An 18253-nucleotide genomic window follows, 5' to 3' on the forward strand; every position below is an offset into this window, starting at 1 on the left:
CAGAATGTGCAACCATGAAAACTGTGGTGAGGATATTAAGAGCAATGATCTCAAAGAGAAGAGTGTACCAAAAATAATAACAACAACACTGGGTGGCAACCCTTGGAGGTAGAATTTGAACTTAGATGTGGATTTGAATGTTTTGAGTTAGATTTGTCTAGGCCAGCCTTCCGCAACCTGGTGCCCTCCAGATGTTTTGGACTACAAGTCCCATCAGCCCCAGTCAGCATGGCCAATGGTCAGGGATCCTGGGAGTTTAGTCCAAAACATCTGGAGGGCACCAGGTTGCGGAAGGCTGGTCTAGACCAAAAGAGGGCAACTTGATCAACATGGAGATAATTGCAAATATAATTTCAGCCTGGAGGCCATGGGGTGAGCCTGATGGGCTCAATAGTCAGTCAGTCAGGTGGGGTCAATAGAGTATTGTATATGGATGTTGCAGAACCAACTTTCAAATCCCTACAATGAAAATGAATGAAATGAAAAGGAATGAAAAGAAAGGAAAGGAAAGAAAAGAAAAGAAAGGACCTACATCCTTTCTTTTCATTCCTTGACTTCCAAGCATTGGTTGTTCCAGCACTAGAGGCGGAGCAGCCAGCAAAACCTGGCACGGAGCGTGGTGGTTCCCCAAAGAGGACTAGAAGCCTGTTTTCAGGCTCTGCACAGGCAAACCCGTCACTTCTGTTTTAACAAAGGGATACTGCCTGTTTATACAACATATTAAAATGGTAAATAATGGGATATATATTTTGGAAAGAGAAAGACGTTTCTCTGGTTAGGCCCCGATCTTTTATGTGTGCCCAGGAGTAGTGCTTAATACATATGACTGGTTCCCTTGCAATGGGTCCTATCATCCACACCTGTTGTTTCCAGTGCTCTCCAAATGTCTGGAGTAGGGCGTCCTGAGAACTTGTGAGAACTTTGTGAATAATGCTCTTCCATCCTTGCCTAAGGAGGAAACTCTTTGACCACTGAATGGATAGACATTCCTTCTCTAGAAAGGAATTTCTTATGGCAGTGTCTTCCAATATATGGATGTAGTGCAGTCAGTGAGGGCCTGCTTGGTTTTATGGAAGACAACAGAAAGGAGGAACTCTAGGATAACTGTTCATTACTCCCCCAAACAAGAAAATCCTTTGTATGAAAAAGAAATAGGAAACTCCTTACCCAACGAGCTCATGAACAATTTGAAAGTGAGTTGCTTTAGTGAACAATCCTCTAGAGAAGTAGCTAGCGTCCTACTGTATTCATGTGAATTCAGTGTCCATGTGGGGTTTTGCGGGGTGGGGGGGGTGTTGTTTGGTGTTTTTTTTATACTTTCAAGGCCTCTTGCATTACTTGCTGACTTCTGTTTAGGACAGAGATTTAACAACGTTGTTGTTAAATGCATATCAAAATTGTTGTATTATTCAGCTGCAAGGGTGGGGGGAAGGAATGTCTTGATGTTTGGGGGATTCAGAAGACATAACATTCTCCCTTTTTCTCCTTCCCAGGTTTATGAAAGGCTGCAAAAGCATTCTGCTGTGCACTATGATCCAACCCTGCAACAGGACTTCACCAGTGACACCTTAAAATCACGGCACCAGCAAAAAAGCAACAACCAGCATCATCTCGACTGGTCGATGAGCTCGGAATCTGGATCAGCCTCCCAAACCTGCTTCATTGCCCCAGAGCCAAATCGAGAAGCCATTAGTTCTACCAAGATCCCTTCTTTGGAACCCACTGTAACTTTCAGCAAGTCCCAAGCTAAGAAATCCAGTGCCAGCAATACATGGGGTCAGTTGCCAAGCAGTAATAACAAAGACCATGCCGCATGCAGTGCGGCCCCAGGGTCAAATTCTCTTGGTGTAACGTCCCAGCCTAACAACCTGTCAGATTGCAATGGCTTTTCACCACTAGTGAGTCAAGAGGGAGGGGGACAAATGGAAGCCCTTGATCAACCCACTGGCAGCACAAAGAAAAAGGCCAGTAAAAAAGACTTAATCAACCAAACTATCCAAAACACAGACATAGAATGGGTGAAAAATGCTCAGAAGGCATTTGAAGCCAAAACCCATGACAACATGGAAGGGAAAAAGGAATGTAATGCAACCAAATCGTCATCCCCCAGGCAAAGCCCAAACTCAGCCAACAGTTCTGAAAATGATGCTAGTCATGTACGAATTACTATCCCAATCAAGACACCAACGGTGGAGCCGCCTGGTCACAAAAGGAAGAAACGGCAGTCTGCAAAAACGGCTGTTGACAGGAATGTCGCAGAGAAAATCCCACCTTCTGGACATTCTGTGAGCGGTGATGTTCCCAGTAGGACTAACTCACAAGCAGAGGTGTGCAAGAAAGATCTGCGAGTCACAAAGCAAGTGAAAGCTACTGAGAGTGAGTCTCCATTGGCATCAGTGGAAAACAATGAGATAATCAATAAATCTCCCACAACCAATGCTACCAGACTCAGAAAGTCCACAATTGTGACATCTCCTTCAGTGACAAATGATATCCCCACACCTAGCAAGCAACCAGAAGTTCAGCATCCAAAGTTTTCAGCAAAACGAAGGTGGACTTGCAGCAAACCTAAAAATGTGCTCCGGGAACCTTCTCTAGGCCCCTCTGAGAAACTGATGGTAGAACCTCCCTCAGCTTATCCCATAACTCCATCAAGTCCTCTGTATACCAATACAGACAGTCTTACTGTGATTACTCCCATCAAGAAGAAGAGGGGGAGACCAAAGAAGCAACCGTTGCTAACTGTCGAAACCATCCACGAAGGGACATCCACCAGCCCAGTCAGCCCAATCAACCGGGAATTTCCTGGTACAAAAAAAAGGAAGAGGCGACGAAACTTGGTGAAGTTGGCCCAAATGGCTCCAGGAGAAGATAATTCTATCAGTGAGCTGAAATTCCACAAAAAGGTTGGCAAGCTTGGTGTGTTGGATAAGAAGACCATCAAGACCATCAACAAAATGAAGACCCTCAAGAGGAAGAACCTTTTGAGCCAGATCTTATCCTGCTCTAGTAACATTGCTTTGAAAACAAAAACACAGCCACCAGCCAGTACAGGGGCACCAACCATTGATGCCAGACTAGGGAAGCAAATAAATGTGAGCAAGAGGGGGACTATCTACATCGGCAAGAAAAGGGGAAGGAAGCCAAGATCTGAGTTGCAGCCCCCAATGGAAGAACCGAAAACAGCCATCAAGCATTTGAGGCCTGTATCCAGCCAGCCAGAAAACCCAGCAGTGCCTTCCACCTTGCAGTCACTTGTGGCATCATCACCAGCAGCTCTTCATCCGCTTTCGACGCAGTTAGCAGGGTCTAACGGCAACCTTAGCCCTGCCAGCACCGAAACAAACTTTTCAGAGTTAAAGACTATGCCAAATCTACAGCCCATCAGCGCTCTTCCCACAAAAACTCAGAAAGGAATACATGGTGGGACTTGGAAGTTGTCCCCACCTAGGCTCATGGCAAATTCTCCTTCCCACCTTTGTGATATTGGTTCCCTAAAGGAAGTCACACTGTCTCCGGTGAGTGAATCCCACAGTGAGGAAACTATACCAAGCGATAGTGGGATTGGTACTGACAACAACAGTACTTCTGACCAAGCGGAGAAGACTTCAGAATCTCGTAGAAGATACTCATTCGATTTCTGCAGCCTGGACAATCCGGAGGCCATTCAATCTGACACCAGCACTAAGAACAGGCATAGTCACCGGCAGAAGCATCTAATCGTTGATAACTTTCTCTCTCATGAGACCATGAAAAAACCAAAGCACAAGAGGAAGAGGAAAAACCTGCAGAACAGAGATGACCTCCAGTTCCTGGCAGATCTGGAAGAGCTCATCAGCAAGTTCCAAGTGTTCAGGATTTCTCATAGGAGCTACACATTTTACCATGAAAATCCGTATCCCAGCATTTTTAGGATTAACTTTGATCACTATTACCCTGTGCCATATATCCAGTATGACCCATTGCTATATCTTCGCAGGACCTCTGACATGAAGTCTAAGAAGAAGCGTGGTAGACCTGCCAAAACCAATGACACCATGACGAAGGTGCCTTTCTTACAAGGGTTTGGTTACCCTATTCCCAGTGGGAGTTACTATGCACCCTATGGAATGCCTTACACATCAATGCCTATGATGAACCTTGGTTACTACAGTCAGTACCCAGCTCCTTTGTACTTGTCTCACACACTTGGAGCAGCTTCTCCATTTATGAGGCCTACCGTGCCCCCTCCCCAGTTCCATGCTAGCTCTCACATGAAGATGCCCAATACTGCCAAGCATAAAGTAAAGCATGGTGTTCATCTGCAGACACCTGTAGGGATGGGCCTTGGGGATGTGCATTCTTCATTGACCTCTCCAAAGGTTGCAGGGACAAACATACCCAGTGGTCGACTCCACAAAAGGAAACACAAACATAAGCACAAACACAAGGATGAGCGGATATTGGGGGCTCATGATGACCTGAGCAGTCTCTTTGCTAGCAAGTCCACTGGCTTCTCCAGTCATTCAGTAGGTGAAAGATTAAATGTCTCCGACAAAGACCTCTCTTTGCTGAATGAGAAGAGCAAGCATAAAGAGAAACAGAAGCACCAGCATTGTGAAACTGGGCACAAAGGTTCCAAGAGCAATTTTGAAGTGGATACCTTGTCTACGTTGTCACTCTCTGACACCCAACAGTGGGTGCAGAGCAAGGATAAAGGTGACTTGAGTAACGATCCTGTTGACTCATGCATGAAGAGGTACTCTGGGAACAATGAGAGCAGTGCAAGACCTGAGTCCTTGGATGTGTTTGGCGACATTAATTCCTTGAGTGAAAAGCGGGACAATGACGGGAGTGGAAGCAAAAGGAGGAGTTTTGAAGGATTCGGAACATACAGGGAGAAGGACCTTCAGACCTTCAGAACGAGTAGGAAGGACAGGAGTTCCTATGATTCCTCATCCACTTCAGGTAGGAATCCGAAAAGATACACTTCTCTCATTGCAATCTGTTATTTCCCCCCACCTTCTTGCAACCAGGCATTTTGATGCATATTTGTTTATTTACTGCATTTATATCCCGTCATGACAATCCACTCAAGGTGATTCACTGTTTAAATAATGTCTTGCAGTCGAATGAGTACAATACTGAGGGGAAAGAGGATATGGAGGTGAGAAGAAAACAATGAAATTCAGATGCCACTGAATAGCCACTGCAGAAGGCAGTGTTGGGACAGGAGAGAGGCCAAATGGAAGTTGGTCTTGGCCAAGCTGATGGTGGGGACAGGTTGCCAGCTGGTGCTTGCTGTCTTCACCCTTGACCCTGATGCTTCTGTGAGGGAAAGTGTTTTAGTGCAAAAGTACAAGTGCAGTTAAATAAGTAAGTCATTTGGGGAGGGGACATTGTTTAGTGGTAGAGCAAGTGCTTTGCACACAGAAGGTCCCAGGCTCAACCCCTGGCATTTCCAGGTAGGGCTGGAAAAGATGCTTGTCTGAGAACTTGGAGGGCCTCTGGTAGTCAGAGCTGACATCATTAGACGACACGGATTAATGGTTTGACTCGGTTTACAGCAGCTTGATATGTTCGTATGCAGCGTCATAAATTAAATTGTGAGACAAAGCCAGGTGAGTTAAGGTAGTTTCATAGATGTCTCTCCCATGTGGTAGCTGTCAAACCCACTTCTACATGATGTAGTTCCATGTAGAGGTCATAAACGTTTGTACGCCTCTAGCTGTGTGCATGGACCCAATTGCATAGTCAACGTCTCCACCCGGAGGTTTGTCTTATCTCCATATTAGGCTGCCCATTCCCTAAAGCTATTGTCAGAGGTTCTTCTCCATGTCCCCTACTGAATGAAGTATGGCCAGAGGCAACTGGAGAGAGAGCCTCCTTAGTAGTTGCACCCGATCTGTGAAATGCTGTCCCCAGAGAGGCTCACCTGGTGCATACATTAGAATCTTTTTTGACTCCAGGCCAATACCTTTTTTTTAATGGCCCTTAACTCTTAAGTGGATTGACTTTAATGCTGCATTTACCTACTCTTTTAAATTATTGTTCCTTGTATTTCTGTTATTTTTATTCTATGTAAGCTGCCCTGGTAAACGTTATTTGAAGGGCAGGATAAAATACTATTCAGCTTGAAGCTAGCATGGTATGTTCTTGGAAGTTGTTGATGCTTGTGTGGAGACTCGCCGTGCAATTGGGCCAGTGCATGTGGTAAGAAGCTTATGGATGTAATGGCATGGGAAGTCACAACTTGGAAGTTGTTTTCAGTTACTTGTAAGTAAGGCTGTCACATTAAGATGTTCATTGGTAAGGAGATCCAGTTACCAACATGGGCAGCAAAGCACAAAAACAACGGATCCATAGGAACAGTTTTCTTTTGTTTAGGCTGATTCCTTTGCCCTTACGGTAACTTGAGGAAAGACAGTGCCCCAGTAGGTTGTCTAAGGTTTGAGGTGTCTGGATTCATGTTATTTAGTCTGGTAAATTACCTTATTGGAGAAAACCTTAACAGCTACTTCATATGATCTGGTTTGAGGTAATGGCCCATGTGCGGTCACATAGGGGAACAGTTGTGTGGTGGTTTTGCTGCCTGAACCTTTCGTTGTGGGAATGCATTTTAGTCCACCACAGACCGGCTCCTAGAAGCCTTGTGGTGGCAAAGTGAAATGCCAGACCAGATTGAAAAGTCATGACTTACATGGTGATCCTCGGATCACTTACTTGCAAGTAATTTCCAATTGTTGTATCAGTGGAGCTTGGTTACAAGGAAATGTGTTTAGTCTTGACCTGAAGCAGCAGCACAAACCCTTCATCTTGCACAGCTGCTGAGAAAACTTCTTTTGTTTCAACAGAGCTTGTGTATGCACGCCATCTGTACTTTTTTTTCCCCCTCCTGGATAAATGGCAAAAGAGGCAGGTAGCCCTGAACTGACTAATGCCAGCAATGTTTGTCTGCATCATAGTTAACGGGAATACTGTGAAGCAAATGCTTCTTTGTTTCGACATGTATATCCCACTATTCTATGATAAAATCAAATCAAATGCAAGGCCGCCTGCGATAAAAATATACATCGCATCAAAATTAAAAGCAAACCGAGCAATAAAACAAACAGCGGTTTCGGGGGGGGGGGTTCCCTAAAGAAGTTCTGAGGATCAGGCAGGTATTCATACTTAAGGGGATGGTTAAACAGCCAAGATTCAGAGGTTTTTACCTTGTGGTTGCTACCTTGCAATAGCAGCATTAATTCCTTGTTCATAGTAGAGAATTGGGAGGCACACATGCACACGCACACACCCCAAGCATTGAAAGAATCCACAAGGGGTTTGTGGGGCCACACAGGATAGCCTCTGCCATTTATGTGCCCAGCTGTCTTCGTGTTCAGCCAGTGTGGGAAAGGGTGCTACCCCAGGCGATGACTCAACATTATGGTGGTAACGGGCCCTTTACCCCTGTAATGTTGAGTCATCGCCCCTTAAGGGCAGCCTTAGATGCAACATTAGATTTGTGGTAGTAACCGAACCATGATTTCAGCGCACAGTGGAAAATCAGCAATGTGACAGATCACAGCACTTCCTGAAGCTCACCGAGCAGGCAAGCGACCCCGCACAGCCTGCTGAGCAGGGTTCCGGTGGGGGTGGGGGAGTCTATAGGACTCACCCCTTCCTTGGACACTCATGCCAACCCTACTCACAACCTCCCTCCCACATTCTTTCAAGGGTTGGGAGGATTGTGTGAACCTCCCTTTGCTTTACCATGAAGACTTCTAGCCGAATACTCTAGCTAAGCCTTCCCCAACCTGGTGCCCTCCAGTGTTTTGGATTTCATAGAATCCTAGAATCATAGAATAGTAGGGTTGCAAGCAGCCTATAAGACCATCGGCTCCAACCCCCTGCTCAATGCAGGAATCTAAGTCAAAGCATTCCTGACAAGTGGCTGTCCAGCCAGCCTCATCTTGAATGCCTCCAGTGTGGGAGAGCCCACCACCTCCCTAGGTCATTGGTTCCATTCAACTCATATCACCCCTGCCAGCATAGCCAATGGTCAGGACATCTAGACGGCACCAGAATGAGGAAGGCTGCTCTAGCTAGTCATTCATAAAATACCTTAACAACAACACAATCTAAACATGGGTTGAAAGTTTGAGCTTTTGGACCATTTGGGGGACTGAAATCTACTTATCCCTTTTGCCCTTCTATTGCCACATGTTCTGCAATTGGGCTATTCTCAGCAACTACCAGTGAGGCCTGCTATCTTCCCCCAGAATTCCTCTGTGTTGTTTACAGGGGCGTTATGGGAAGAAAATAATGATGGCCCAGTTTCTGAGAGGAGCAATCACTGCCGGGGCAGGGGTGGGGAGAGATTGTCTCCACCTTAAAAAAACACCAAAACGCCACCCTATTTTGCTGCACATGAATTGGGCAGCAAAAATGGGGTTGTTTTGTTTTGGCTCTAGTTCAATCTCTGATTCAGCCTTTGAATGTTTAAACAGAAGCAAGGCTGAAGTGAGCTATGGAAGCTGATATTCCAGCATGTAAAAACTGACTCAGTACCATAAAACTAAGGGCAGATATTTTAGACTATTATGAGATTACTTTCTTCCTTGGTTTCTCAGTGGTAAAGTAGTCTTGAGAAAGTGTGTCATCCAGAAAACCATTGGAAAGCCAACAGTTTCAGATCTTTTGAGCTTTACTAGGCAGGGGTGCTTTCCTAAGAGTATGTCACCACATAAAAATTGAGGAGAAAAGTCAAATCACTTCACAGTAGGCCTGTTTTCATTTTAATCTCTGCATATGCAAAGAAGTGGAGTGGGATATCCTGTTATAGCCATCCCCAACCTCTCTGAATTCAGGTGAATGTAAAAACAAGATCTAAGCCAGAACAAACATACATCCGCAGAGGCCAAACATGCAGCTGGGAGCTGTGGTCATGCCTGGTTTCCCAGGCTGTATGAATCATAGAATCATAGAATAGTGGTGTTGGAAGGGGTCTACAAGACCATGGAGTCCAACCCCGTGCTCAATGCAGCAATCCAAGTCAGAGGATCCCCGACAGATGGCTGTCCAGCCTTGTCTTGAATGCCTCCAGTGTGGGAGAGCCCACCACCTCCCTGGGTACTTGGTTCCACAGTTGTACACACATAGGGCTGTATACTATTTGGCACTAGTGCAAACGTAGATTATATTGTGCTAGTGCAGGGGTGTGGAACCCCTTTCAGCCCAAGGAACGAATTCAGTTTTGGAGAAGCTCTCCGGTGGTGTCTTGCAGTGGTGGGTGGGGCCAAAGGCAAAAGGGGCAGGGCCAAAAATACAAAAACATACCATCATATTTTATCTTAAAGCTCTTACTGTCAGTAACTAGGCCTTAGAGACATTTCAAAGTTTTTTTGTGTGGGGACTGCAAAAGCTGGGAACACCAAACAATCAGTGGTCACAGGAAAGGCAGTGGGGCCACGGGGAGTAGGCATGGCCTTCTGGGGAACCCAGAAGGGTGAGATTGGGATCCTAGGAGGACCAGATTTGGCCCACTGGCCTGAGGTTACTTGCCCCTGCCCCTGTATGTTACTTTTAGCACAATGTCAATAGTGTTTTCTGGCACAACAGTTTCCCTGGAAAACCCGTTGCTTATGCCAAAAATATACCCAGTGGTATATTTTTGTTTAAGAATTCTGGGCGGGAATATTCCTGCACATGCTCAATAAAGGAGTGAGATAGGGAGTGGCCAGCATTTTAGGCGGTTGCCAAAATACACTGTGGAAGAAGCTTGCTTTCTCCCCTTTGTAAGACCTTGAACCATTCAGACAGGGCTGTTCAGCAAGTTGTTCCTGTGTTGCTGAATCCTGGTCCATTTTGAGAAGATTGCTGCGGAGCTGGAGTGAACGGAGCAGAGACTCTTTCCTTTCTTCAGCCAGCAGAAAAATCAGGCGTCAGGGAGAAGTTTTATTTATATTTTTGTTGTGGACTCAAGCTGAAAGACAGAACTTTGGGAGCACTGTGCTCTGTTTCATTGTTTTGGTGATACATGAATTGTTATGCATGTAAAATTATTACGTGTGCATTATTATTATTTTTTTTTAATTAAGAAATTAAAATGATATATGTTAATTGTCCCTGTACAAAGCCTTTGCTGTGCGTCCCTTTAGGGACCCTAAAGAAAAGTGTCACACTAACATTACGTAATCTATATTAGTGCTAGTGCCGAATAGGATACTGCCTTCAGCTGAATGCTGAGACATCACGGAAAGGACCAGCCAGCACAATCCTACTCCTTTTCATATGTTCAGTGTACATGTTGAGTATGCTGTCAGAAGAGGGTGACTGACGTCCCTTAAAGTAACAGGCCTTCCGCTCCTTTCAGAAGTCTGAGGAATGATGGACATTGAAGTAATGAGGAAACCCACAGCTGATCAACGTTGCCCTCTTTCTGAGCTCCTCACACCACCAAAACCCTGTTAAGGAAGCAATATGGCCACCCAGTGAAAGCTACGCACACCTTTGTGTACATGTAGCCCAGGCTATTCACCACTCCTCCCTCTTAAGTAGCTTTTTTCAGCCAGTGCTGCATTCAGGCCTAGTGGTTTTGTTTTTTTTTTGCTATTCCAGGGAGAAAAGGGGACCCTGTGTTGTGGTTGCTTAGCAACCGCTGCAGGCTGAGTGCAGGACCAGCCACCAGAGTTGATATTCTGTTTGCCCTATCAGTTGTCCTGGTGTTGATTATCAAGAGGCAAATAGAAATGAGAGAGTAAAATCCTCTTCTTGATTTGAAATAATTCCATTTATACTCTGAGGGTCACCATGATGCATCCAGGCCTAGGTTTCTAACCTATAAAATACACACACACAAGAATTCAACCGAGGATAGTGCATGTGTGTTTAGAGTGTTCCTTGCAAGAGGAAAAAAGGCAGGATATAAATGCAATAATAAAATGCAATAATAATAATTATATATTTATATACACACGCACACGCACACACACATACATTCATATATGGGATTGTTGTTATTTTTCCCCACAGCCTCCATTTAAACCCGTGTGCATGGTTCACATTTATGGATTTTGTACTTGGGTATCCATAGATGGAACAAACAAAACCTATGAAATTTAAGCAAGCTTGTACAGTTGTGATGGGCTAATACGGTCTCATGCCAGGACCTGTGCCATCACTTCCCAATTTCTTAGAGAGAGGCTGGGAGAGAATGGTAACACATTGATAATTTATTTATCTATTAATACTTATATACCATTTAATATAATGAGAATTCCAAGCAGTTTACTTATAACAATATTAAAAATCACTGCTTAAAATTCAACATTAAAAACCGATTACGACCACAATAATAAAAAGCAATGCTAAAAAACATAGTAAAATGCATTAAATGGAGCAGATCATGATTAATGACCATTAATTACAAGCCAGAAAAACTCTGCGTAAACATGTGCGTTTTCAGAGGCGTTTAAAACATACCACATTTTCTGCCTCCTGAACCACACAGGGAAGGCTGTTTGGAGGGGGTGGGGTGCTACTACAGAGAAGGCCCACTTTCAAGATCATGTTACTTGGCAAAATGACCAGCAAGGCCTCCTCTGAAGATACTAAACGTCAGCTGAGTATATATAGGGGAAGGCGGTCTGCTAGGTATCCTGGGCCCAGATTGTTTAGGCTTTGTATGTAACGTTGAACATGGTTTGGTAGCAAATAGGGAGTCAGTGCAGTTCTGTTAAGACAGGTGTAACGTGAACATGGCTGGGTACACCACTGAGCACCTATTCTGAAACAGGCACAAGGGCAGCTCCACATAGAGCGCATTATCGTAATCTAGTTTTGAGGTTACCAGTGCATGAACCTCAGTGTCAAAGCTATCCCTATCCAGGACCAGGCATTTACATGTTTTAAAGGGTGTTTGTTTTAGTTCTGTTGTAAGTAGCCTTGAATCTTTTTGAGAAAGATGTCTAAGAAATATTGTTGTTGTTGTTATTATTATTATTGTTATTATTCCCATTACTTACACCCAAAATTGCATGGCAAATCAACGTAGGGATGGCCAAGCGAGAAGGATCTTGGAATTGTTCTAGATCGCATGCTGAATATGAGCCAGCAACGGGATGTGGCTGCAGAAAAGGCAAATGCTATTTTGGGCTGCATTAATCGAAGTAGAGCTTCCAAATCCCATGAAGTGCTAGTTCCCCTCTACTCAGCAGTGGTTAGGCCTCATCTGGAGTACTGTGTCCAGTTCTGGGCACCACACTTTAAGAAGGATGCAGACAAACTGGAGAGAATTCAGAGGAGGGCAACGAAGATGATCAGGGGACTGGAAACCAAGCCCTATGAGGAGAGACTGAAAGAACATGTTTAGCCTTGAGAAGAGAAGACTGAGGTGAGACATGATAGCACTCTTAAAGTACTTGAAAGGTCATCACAGAGAGGAAAGCCAGGATCTCTTCTCGCTCATCCCAGAGTGCAGGACACAGAATAATGGGCTCAAGTGACAGGAAGCCAGATTCTGGCTAAACATCAGGAAAAACTTCCTGACTGTTAGAGCAAGATGACAATGGAACCAACGACCTAGGGAGGTGGTGGGCTCTCCCACACTGGAGGCATTCAAGACGAGGCCGAACAGCCACCTACCTGTCAGGGATGCTTTGACTTGGATTCCTGCACTGAGCACAGGGTTGGACTCCATGGTCTTGTAGGCCCCTTCCAACCCTACTATTCTGTGATTCTGTGATGATTCTATGAAACTCACCCCCATCCATGCCGCTTGCCCGACCCTCGCCAGCCGCCCAATCCTGTTTGCTGTGCACAGCAATCCACCGGGCAATCCACGGGTGCCCAGTGGGCAGCGCGTAGCTGCCCAATCTCTCGCCGAGCCACCATTTTGTGTAAAAGTGGTGGCTCAGCCTTTTTTGTAAATGCCCATTTATGCAAATGGCAGCCATAAAATTATTACTGGAGTAAATGGTCCATTTACATCTGTAATGTTGCGTAAATGGCCCCTTTGCAGCCACCATTTGCATAAATGGGCATTTACGAAAAAGTCCAAGCTGCCAGTTTTATGCAAAATGGTGGCTCGGTGGACCAGTGGGGACCGGTGGCTCAGCACTCCGAATTAGGCAAGTGCTGTGGTCCGCAGACTAGAGTCTGGCAGGCTGAGCAGGGGGATGTCCACCAGACTCCATCCCCTTCCTGGACTCCCGCAACATCCCTAAATCTACTTTTGTCGTTCAGTCGTGTCCAACTCTTCGTGACCCCATGGACCATAGCACACCAGGCCTTCCTGTCCTGCGCTCTCTCCCAGAGCGTGCCTAAATCTACTACAAGGTGACTTTCCTCTGTTGTTTATTCACAACGAGAATAACTTCCTAATGCTCCTCCATGTGCTGATATTTGGTATTTGCTACATCATTTTTCAGTGGGTCTCCATAAACTGGCATTTCACTTCATTGAAGAATATTCAGAAAAAAAATGGTCACCCTGTGAAAAAGGCCCTTCCTGTTAAGAATGTGTGTGGGCATTCATTCATTTAATTTCATTTATTACGTTTCTATACCGCCCAATAGCCGAAGCTCTCTGGGCTGTTTACACAGATTAAAAACCATTAAAAATACATTATACATAGTATTAAAAAGAACATTTACATACAAACATATAAACAGACAGCACACACACACAGACAATATCTAAACAATTTTAAATAATCAACAATAAGAAAAATCCAGGACCTGATTAAAACTGTCTGCTTATTATGCCATAATGAACAGATTCTCAGCAAGTAGGGGACCAATAATGTTGCAAAGTTTCTTCAGAGGATTTAAAAATACAACAATTACTCATGAATGGAAAAAAGTCATCTTTCCTTGAGCTCTTGCTTGACTGGGTTTGCTGTTCCAGCTTTTTGAAAACTATGTTTATTTTCATGTCTGCAAATATGTGTGGCTCTCCATGATCTAATCCATCAAGCTGCAGATTATGAGCTTGGTTTGTTCATTGTCAAAAGTATTATTTGGATGGAAAAGTCATCAGCGTTTAGCTAACCAGAGCCATACTTTGTACAACAAGAAGGAAAAGAAAAATATATTAAAGCTGAAACAAGCTCTGCCAAGAAAATTTAGAGCCAAGAGTGCTCATTAAACTATGAATATCTGTCTGTTTATGATTGTCTGAGCCTGTGGTGCAACACTTTCTTTTGACTTTTGTCCTTCAACAAGAATTGCAGCCTCTGTTTCACCACTTGAGTTGCCTGAACATAGGACTGTTTCACACATTACGCAGCAACAAATCCTGGTTTCGCCATTGAGAGCCAAACTACACATTATGCTAATTACGTAGCTGAGGCTTAACTCTGTTTTACTGTCCTGTAAACATGCCTCCTTTGTTTGGAACTCCAGGGCAATATGGTGTCATCTCTTCTGATCTCTCTCCCTTCAAATCTATCCTCAAAACCCAGCTTTCATAACATGCCTCTTGTTTATCCCTTTAAGCCTCATCCCCAAATGAAAACTAATTTCTTTATTTATTTTAGTTAATTGGACCTTTTAGTTGAAAGCCCTTTTTTTAAGATTTGGGGATTTGGGGGTTGTTTTCCTGTCTGACTTCCATTTTAGATTGCTCCCTTACTGGATTTTAAAGTGTTTTAATGTTTCTTCTTAAAGAGAAAAAAAAAAGTTCTTGCAAGCTTCCTTGTGTCTGCTTTGCAAAGGAAAGCAGGATATGTTTGTTTTTGTTTTTTAAAAAAACTGTGTGTAACTGCATTTTCCTGCATTCCTGCCTTTTTACCCACACCCTCCCCATCATTCACCTCCCTCTGTTGCCTCCACCACACCTAAAATTTAGATTTGTAAGCTGCTTGGGGCACAGACCTGTCTTTTTTCTTCTCCTGTGATGATGATGATGGAATCCACACAGAATATAATAAATATCTGCTGTAGTATTCCTAGTGATATTATCCCTTACAGAGTCTGGGTGTCTCAAAGGCCCTTATCCTTCCTCTTCTGATAAGTGCCAGAATGCACTGTTTTGACATTTTTATATTTCAATTGCTGGTTTATGGAATTGTGGCTTTTATATTTTGTGTTCCAGCATCTGCTCTTCCCACAACGTTGGCTTGAGTCTTGGCGTATGATCAGATCTTCACTTGCACAGTTATAAAGAAGGAACAATGTCATTAAAAGCCAAGGGAAGCTACAGTGATGTAAAAATTGCGGGAAATGAGAGAAGGATCAGGTCATATGGGGGTCTCCATAAAAGCAACTGTTTTCTGTTCTACCTGTGTTTGCTAGATACCTGTATTTAAGGGATTGACCATAATTTCATCAGCTGACAGTCATATTTTTCGTAACGGCTTCCGTTCATTTGAGACACCCCATGGAGTGAAGTTCTCTTATAAACTATTGTGTTTTATTCTTCCTTTAGAGAAGGAATCCTCCAATCATTTTTGCAGTGCAACTGTAAAGAAGATTAGGGGAGGAGGAAGTGAGCTGCTTCTAGTTAGCTTTTCATTCACGTGTTGATCTTAAAGGGTCTTTCTAATTAAAGATTTGGGATGTAGTTTGTTGAGTAAGGTTATACTCTTTTTAGAGAGAGAATAAATTTGCTTGATGAGGATTGCTGATCCAAATGAACTCAGACAGCCACACTTTGTAAGCCTATCTGCTCAGCTCAGAGACTGCATCCATCTCTTGCCCCTCGAGGAGAACACGATGCTGGTCAGAAATGTGTGGCTTCGCATGGGTTGGCCAGTAGTTCCAGAACATTGATGTGACCCATTGGGAACTCAGTGCTTGAATAAAAATGTGCCTTTTGCAGAATTACATGCTAATCCCAATCTATTGAGGGTCTTCTACAGGTGTGCGGATGGCCCTAGTTCATGGTGTGAAGTTGCATTTCGGGTCCCTTTAAACTCTTATAATTGTATGAAATCAGCAGGACTAATGTTCAAGTCAATGTGTTGAGGATTGGGTGCAAAGCTCCGAATGTGTCTTATATGGAATAGACATTAGCACTTTTCGGATATGATCAGCACATACAAGATATGCAATGAGAAGGGTGAGTAGGAATACATAATTGCGCCCATCCCACTGACATCTGGAAAGACGTGCCCAATGTGTGCTTAGGCACCTCTTTGCAGACATCTCACTGAAGCGGTGAATGTCAAGCAAGTAGGGCCAGAGACGCAGAATACATTGAGGTATTGTGCTGGGGCCAGTGGTGTGGTCCAACTCCCCCTTCTCCACACATACTTTGTGTGTATCAGTGGAGGATGGTGGCTCCAATTTCGGTGGGGCTGTGAATCCATTCTGGGGTTCAGCCAGAACCAGCCAGAACCCTAAAGGAGCTATCCAAGTTTCTGAACCTATTTTGGGGATAGGATTCAGAAACTTGGATAGCCCTGTTAGAGTTCTGGGTGGTTCTGACTGAAACCCAGAAGGACTGACAGCCCCACCGAAATTGGAGTCACCACCCTCCACTGGTGCATGTGGATCACGTCTGAAATGGCTATGGACCATAACTATTAAAGATGGGTGGGCTCACGCACGCACATGCACAACACCACCACCACCAAGTTGTGCAGGAAATAATCCAGAACATCAGGATTCATTTTCAGGACATCTTCATGCCTCATGCTTCTCAGAATCCCTGGATGGATCCTTAGTGTGACCATTTCATCCTTGATGTGACCGCTTTCATCCTTGGTGTGACCGTTTCTCACAATGGCGGTTCTCTGCAGTCTTATCCAAAAGGGAGAGACTCCCTAAAGCTGGTTTTGAAATCCAAGTGTGGCAAAGTTCACTGCCCTCTCTAATTAGCATTTCATTAGTTCTCCCAAGACAAGGGTATTTAAGAGGGAATCCAAGAGTGTCTTAGAAAATTATAGTGAAGGGCTACATGAGCAGCAGGAAACATCCAAAAAGGAAATTACAGAGAGTAAATGTATACAAGCTCTGGGTGCAGGAAATAGCTTACACATTCTTTCTTTGCAACCCCATTTGGGACCTCACTACAGCAGAGGCATTGTAAGAGGGCCGCACAATTTCTCAGTCAATACTTTGGGGAAAGTTGTTGTTTTTCCAACAGAGAAACCCTGGTGTTAAATTAAAATTAAAATGAATGAGTGAATGAATGAATGAATGAATGAATAAACAAGCTGAGCAATCATCAGAAACCTTTGTGGAATTTTGTGACACAAATGTGATTTTAACATGTGACGGGGTTCTTCTGAACCTCATCAAGAGGCAACTAGCTCATAGGGTGGTCATGTGTCCTCTTTTAGAGAGGGCAGTCCTCCATTTGAAGGGCTGCCAGAGGACTGCCTTCTATTTTGAAGGTGTCTTCTATTTCAAGGGCTGTTTAGGCCAGGTCTATAAAGAGAAGGTATAAAGAACCATCAGAAGGAAGAGCTGGGCCTTGAACACATCCATACTTAAAATCTGGACAGCAGACTGAGCAAGGCACACAGGTCACCTGGTCACAGTGTTCTACACTATGGTGAGATGTACTGTATTTCCCTTTAAATTGTAATGCTTACTTCTAAATTTGCAACTATGCATATACATTAGCATATGCAAATTGTATGAAAACCAATGTCTTGGCCGCTTTTTTTGGTGATGCATGTCCTCTTTTTAGTGATTCACAAGTGGCCGCCCTACTTGCTAACTTTCCACAGGCAGAAATGGAAGCAAGGGTGAGGCAGGGCATGGCTGACAGACTGATCTTGTCTGATCTCGGAAGCTAAGCAGGGCCAGTCCTGGTCAGTACTTGGATGGGAGACCTCCTGGGAATCAGGCTTCCTGCACTGAGCAAGACATTGGACTCGATAGTTTTGTAGGCCCCTTCCAACCCTATGATTGTGTGATTCTATGATATGCGAGTCTGTCTATTTATTTGTAAAGGTTTAACTCCCTTCCTGCTGCCCTTTCTTTTTTTCTTTTTCTTTTGCTTTGTTTTTGTGGGAGCAGCAATGGCAAATCTGACCTTCCTTGCAGGAATCTGGCCTCACTTGCTAATTGCAGGAACCCACAAAAATACAGATCACTGAAAGTAAGGTAGTATTAACAGACAAAGATAGGAAGGGTGATTCAGCTCAAAGGGATCTGATAATGAGTTAGAGAGCTTTTTGCCTCTAGGTCCCTGGTTTAAAATCTGCTGTCCAGTAACAGTGACAGAAAGTCAAATACTTTGTCGACATCACTGTGACGCAGCAGCCAGGTCAAAGGGAGGCACTCACTTAATTTCTGAGGTAAAATGAATACAATGCAAGTTGGGTTTGGTTTTCCTT

General features: G+C 44.1%; 1 protein-coding gene across 1 annotated transcript in view; it reads left to right on the forward strand.

The window, feature by feature from the left end:
* SETBP1 (SET binding protein 1) overlaps positions 1-18253 on the forward strand; it is a 356127-nt gene that overhangs the window by 244303 nt on the left and 93571 nt on the right. The window contains exon 3 of the mRNA XM_084832845.1: positions 1494-4947. Coding sequence (XP_084688971.1) covers positions 1494-4947 — 3454 coding nt within the window. The remainder of the gene's footprint in view (positions 1-1493; positions 4948-18253) is intronic.

The sequence above is a fragment of the Heloderma suspectum genome, chromosome 2, assembly GCF_057233095.1.
Source record: "Heloderma suspectum isolate Gila_16-S chromosome 2, 16-S_ref, whole genome shotgun sequence".
NCBI classification, from domain to species: Eukaryota; Metazoa; Chordata; class Lepidosauria; order Squamata; family Helodermatidae; genus Heloderma; species Heloderma suspectum.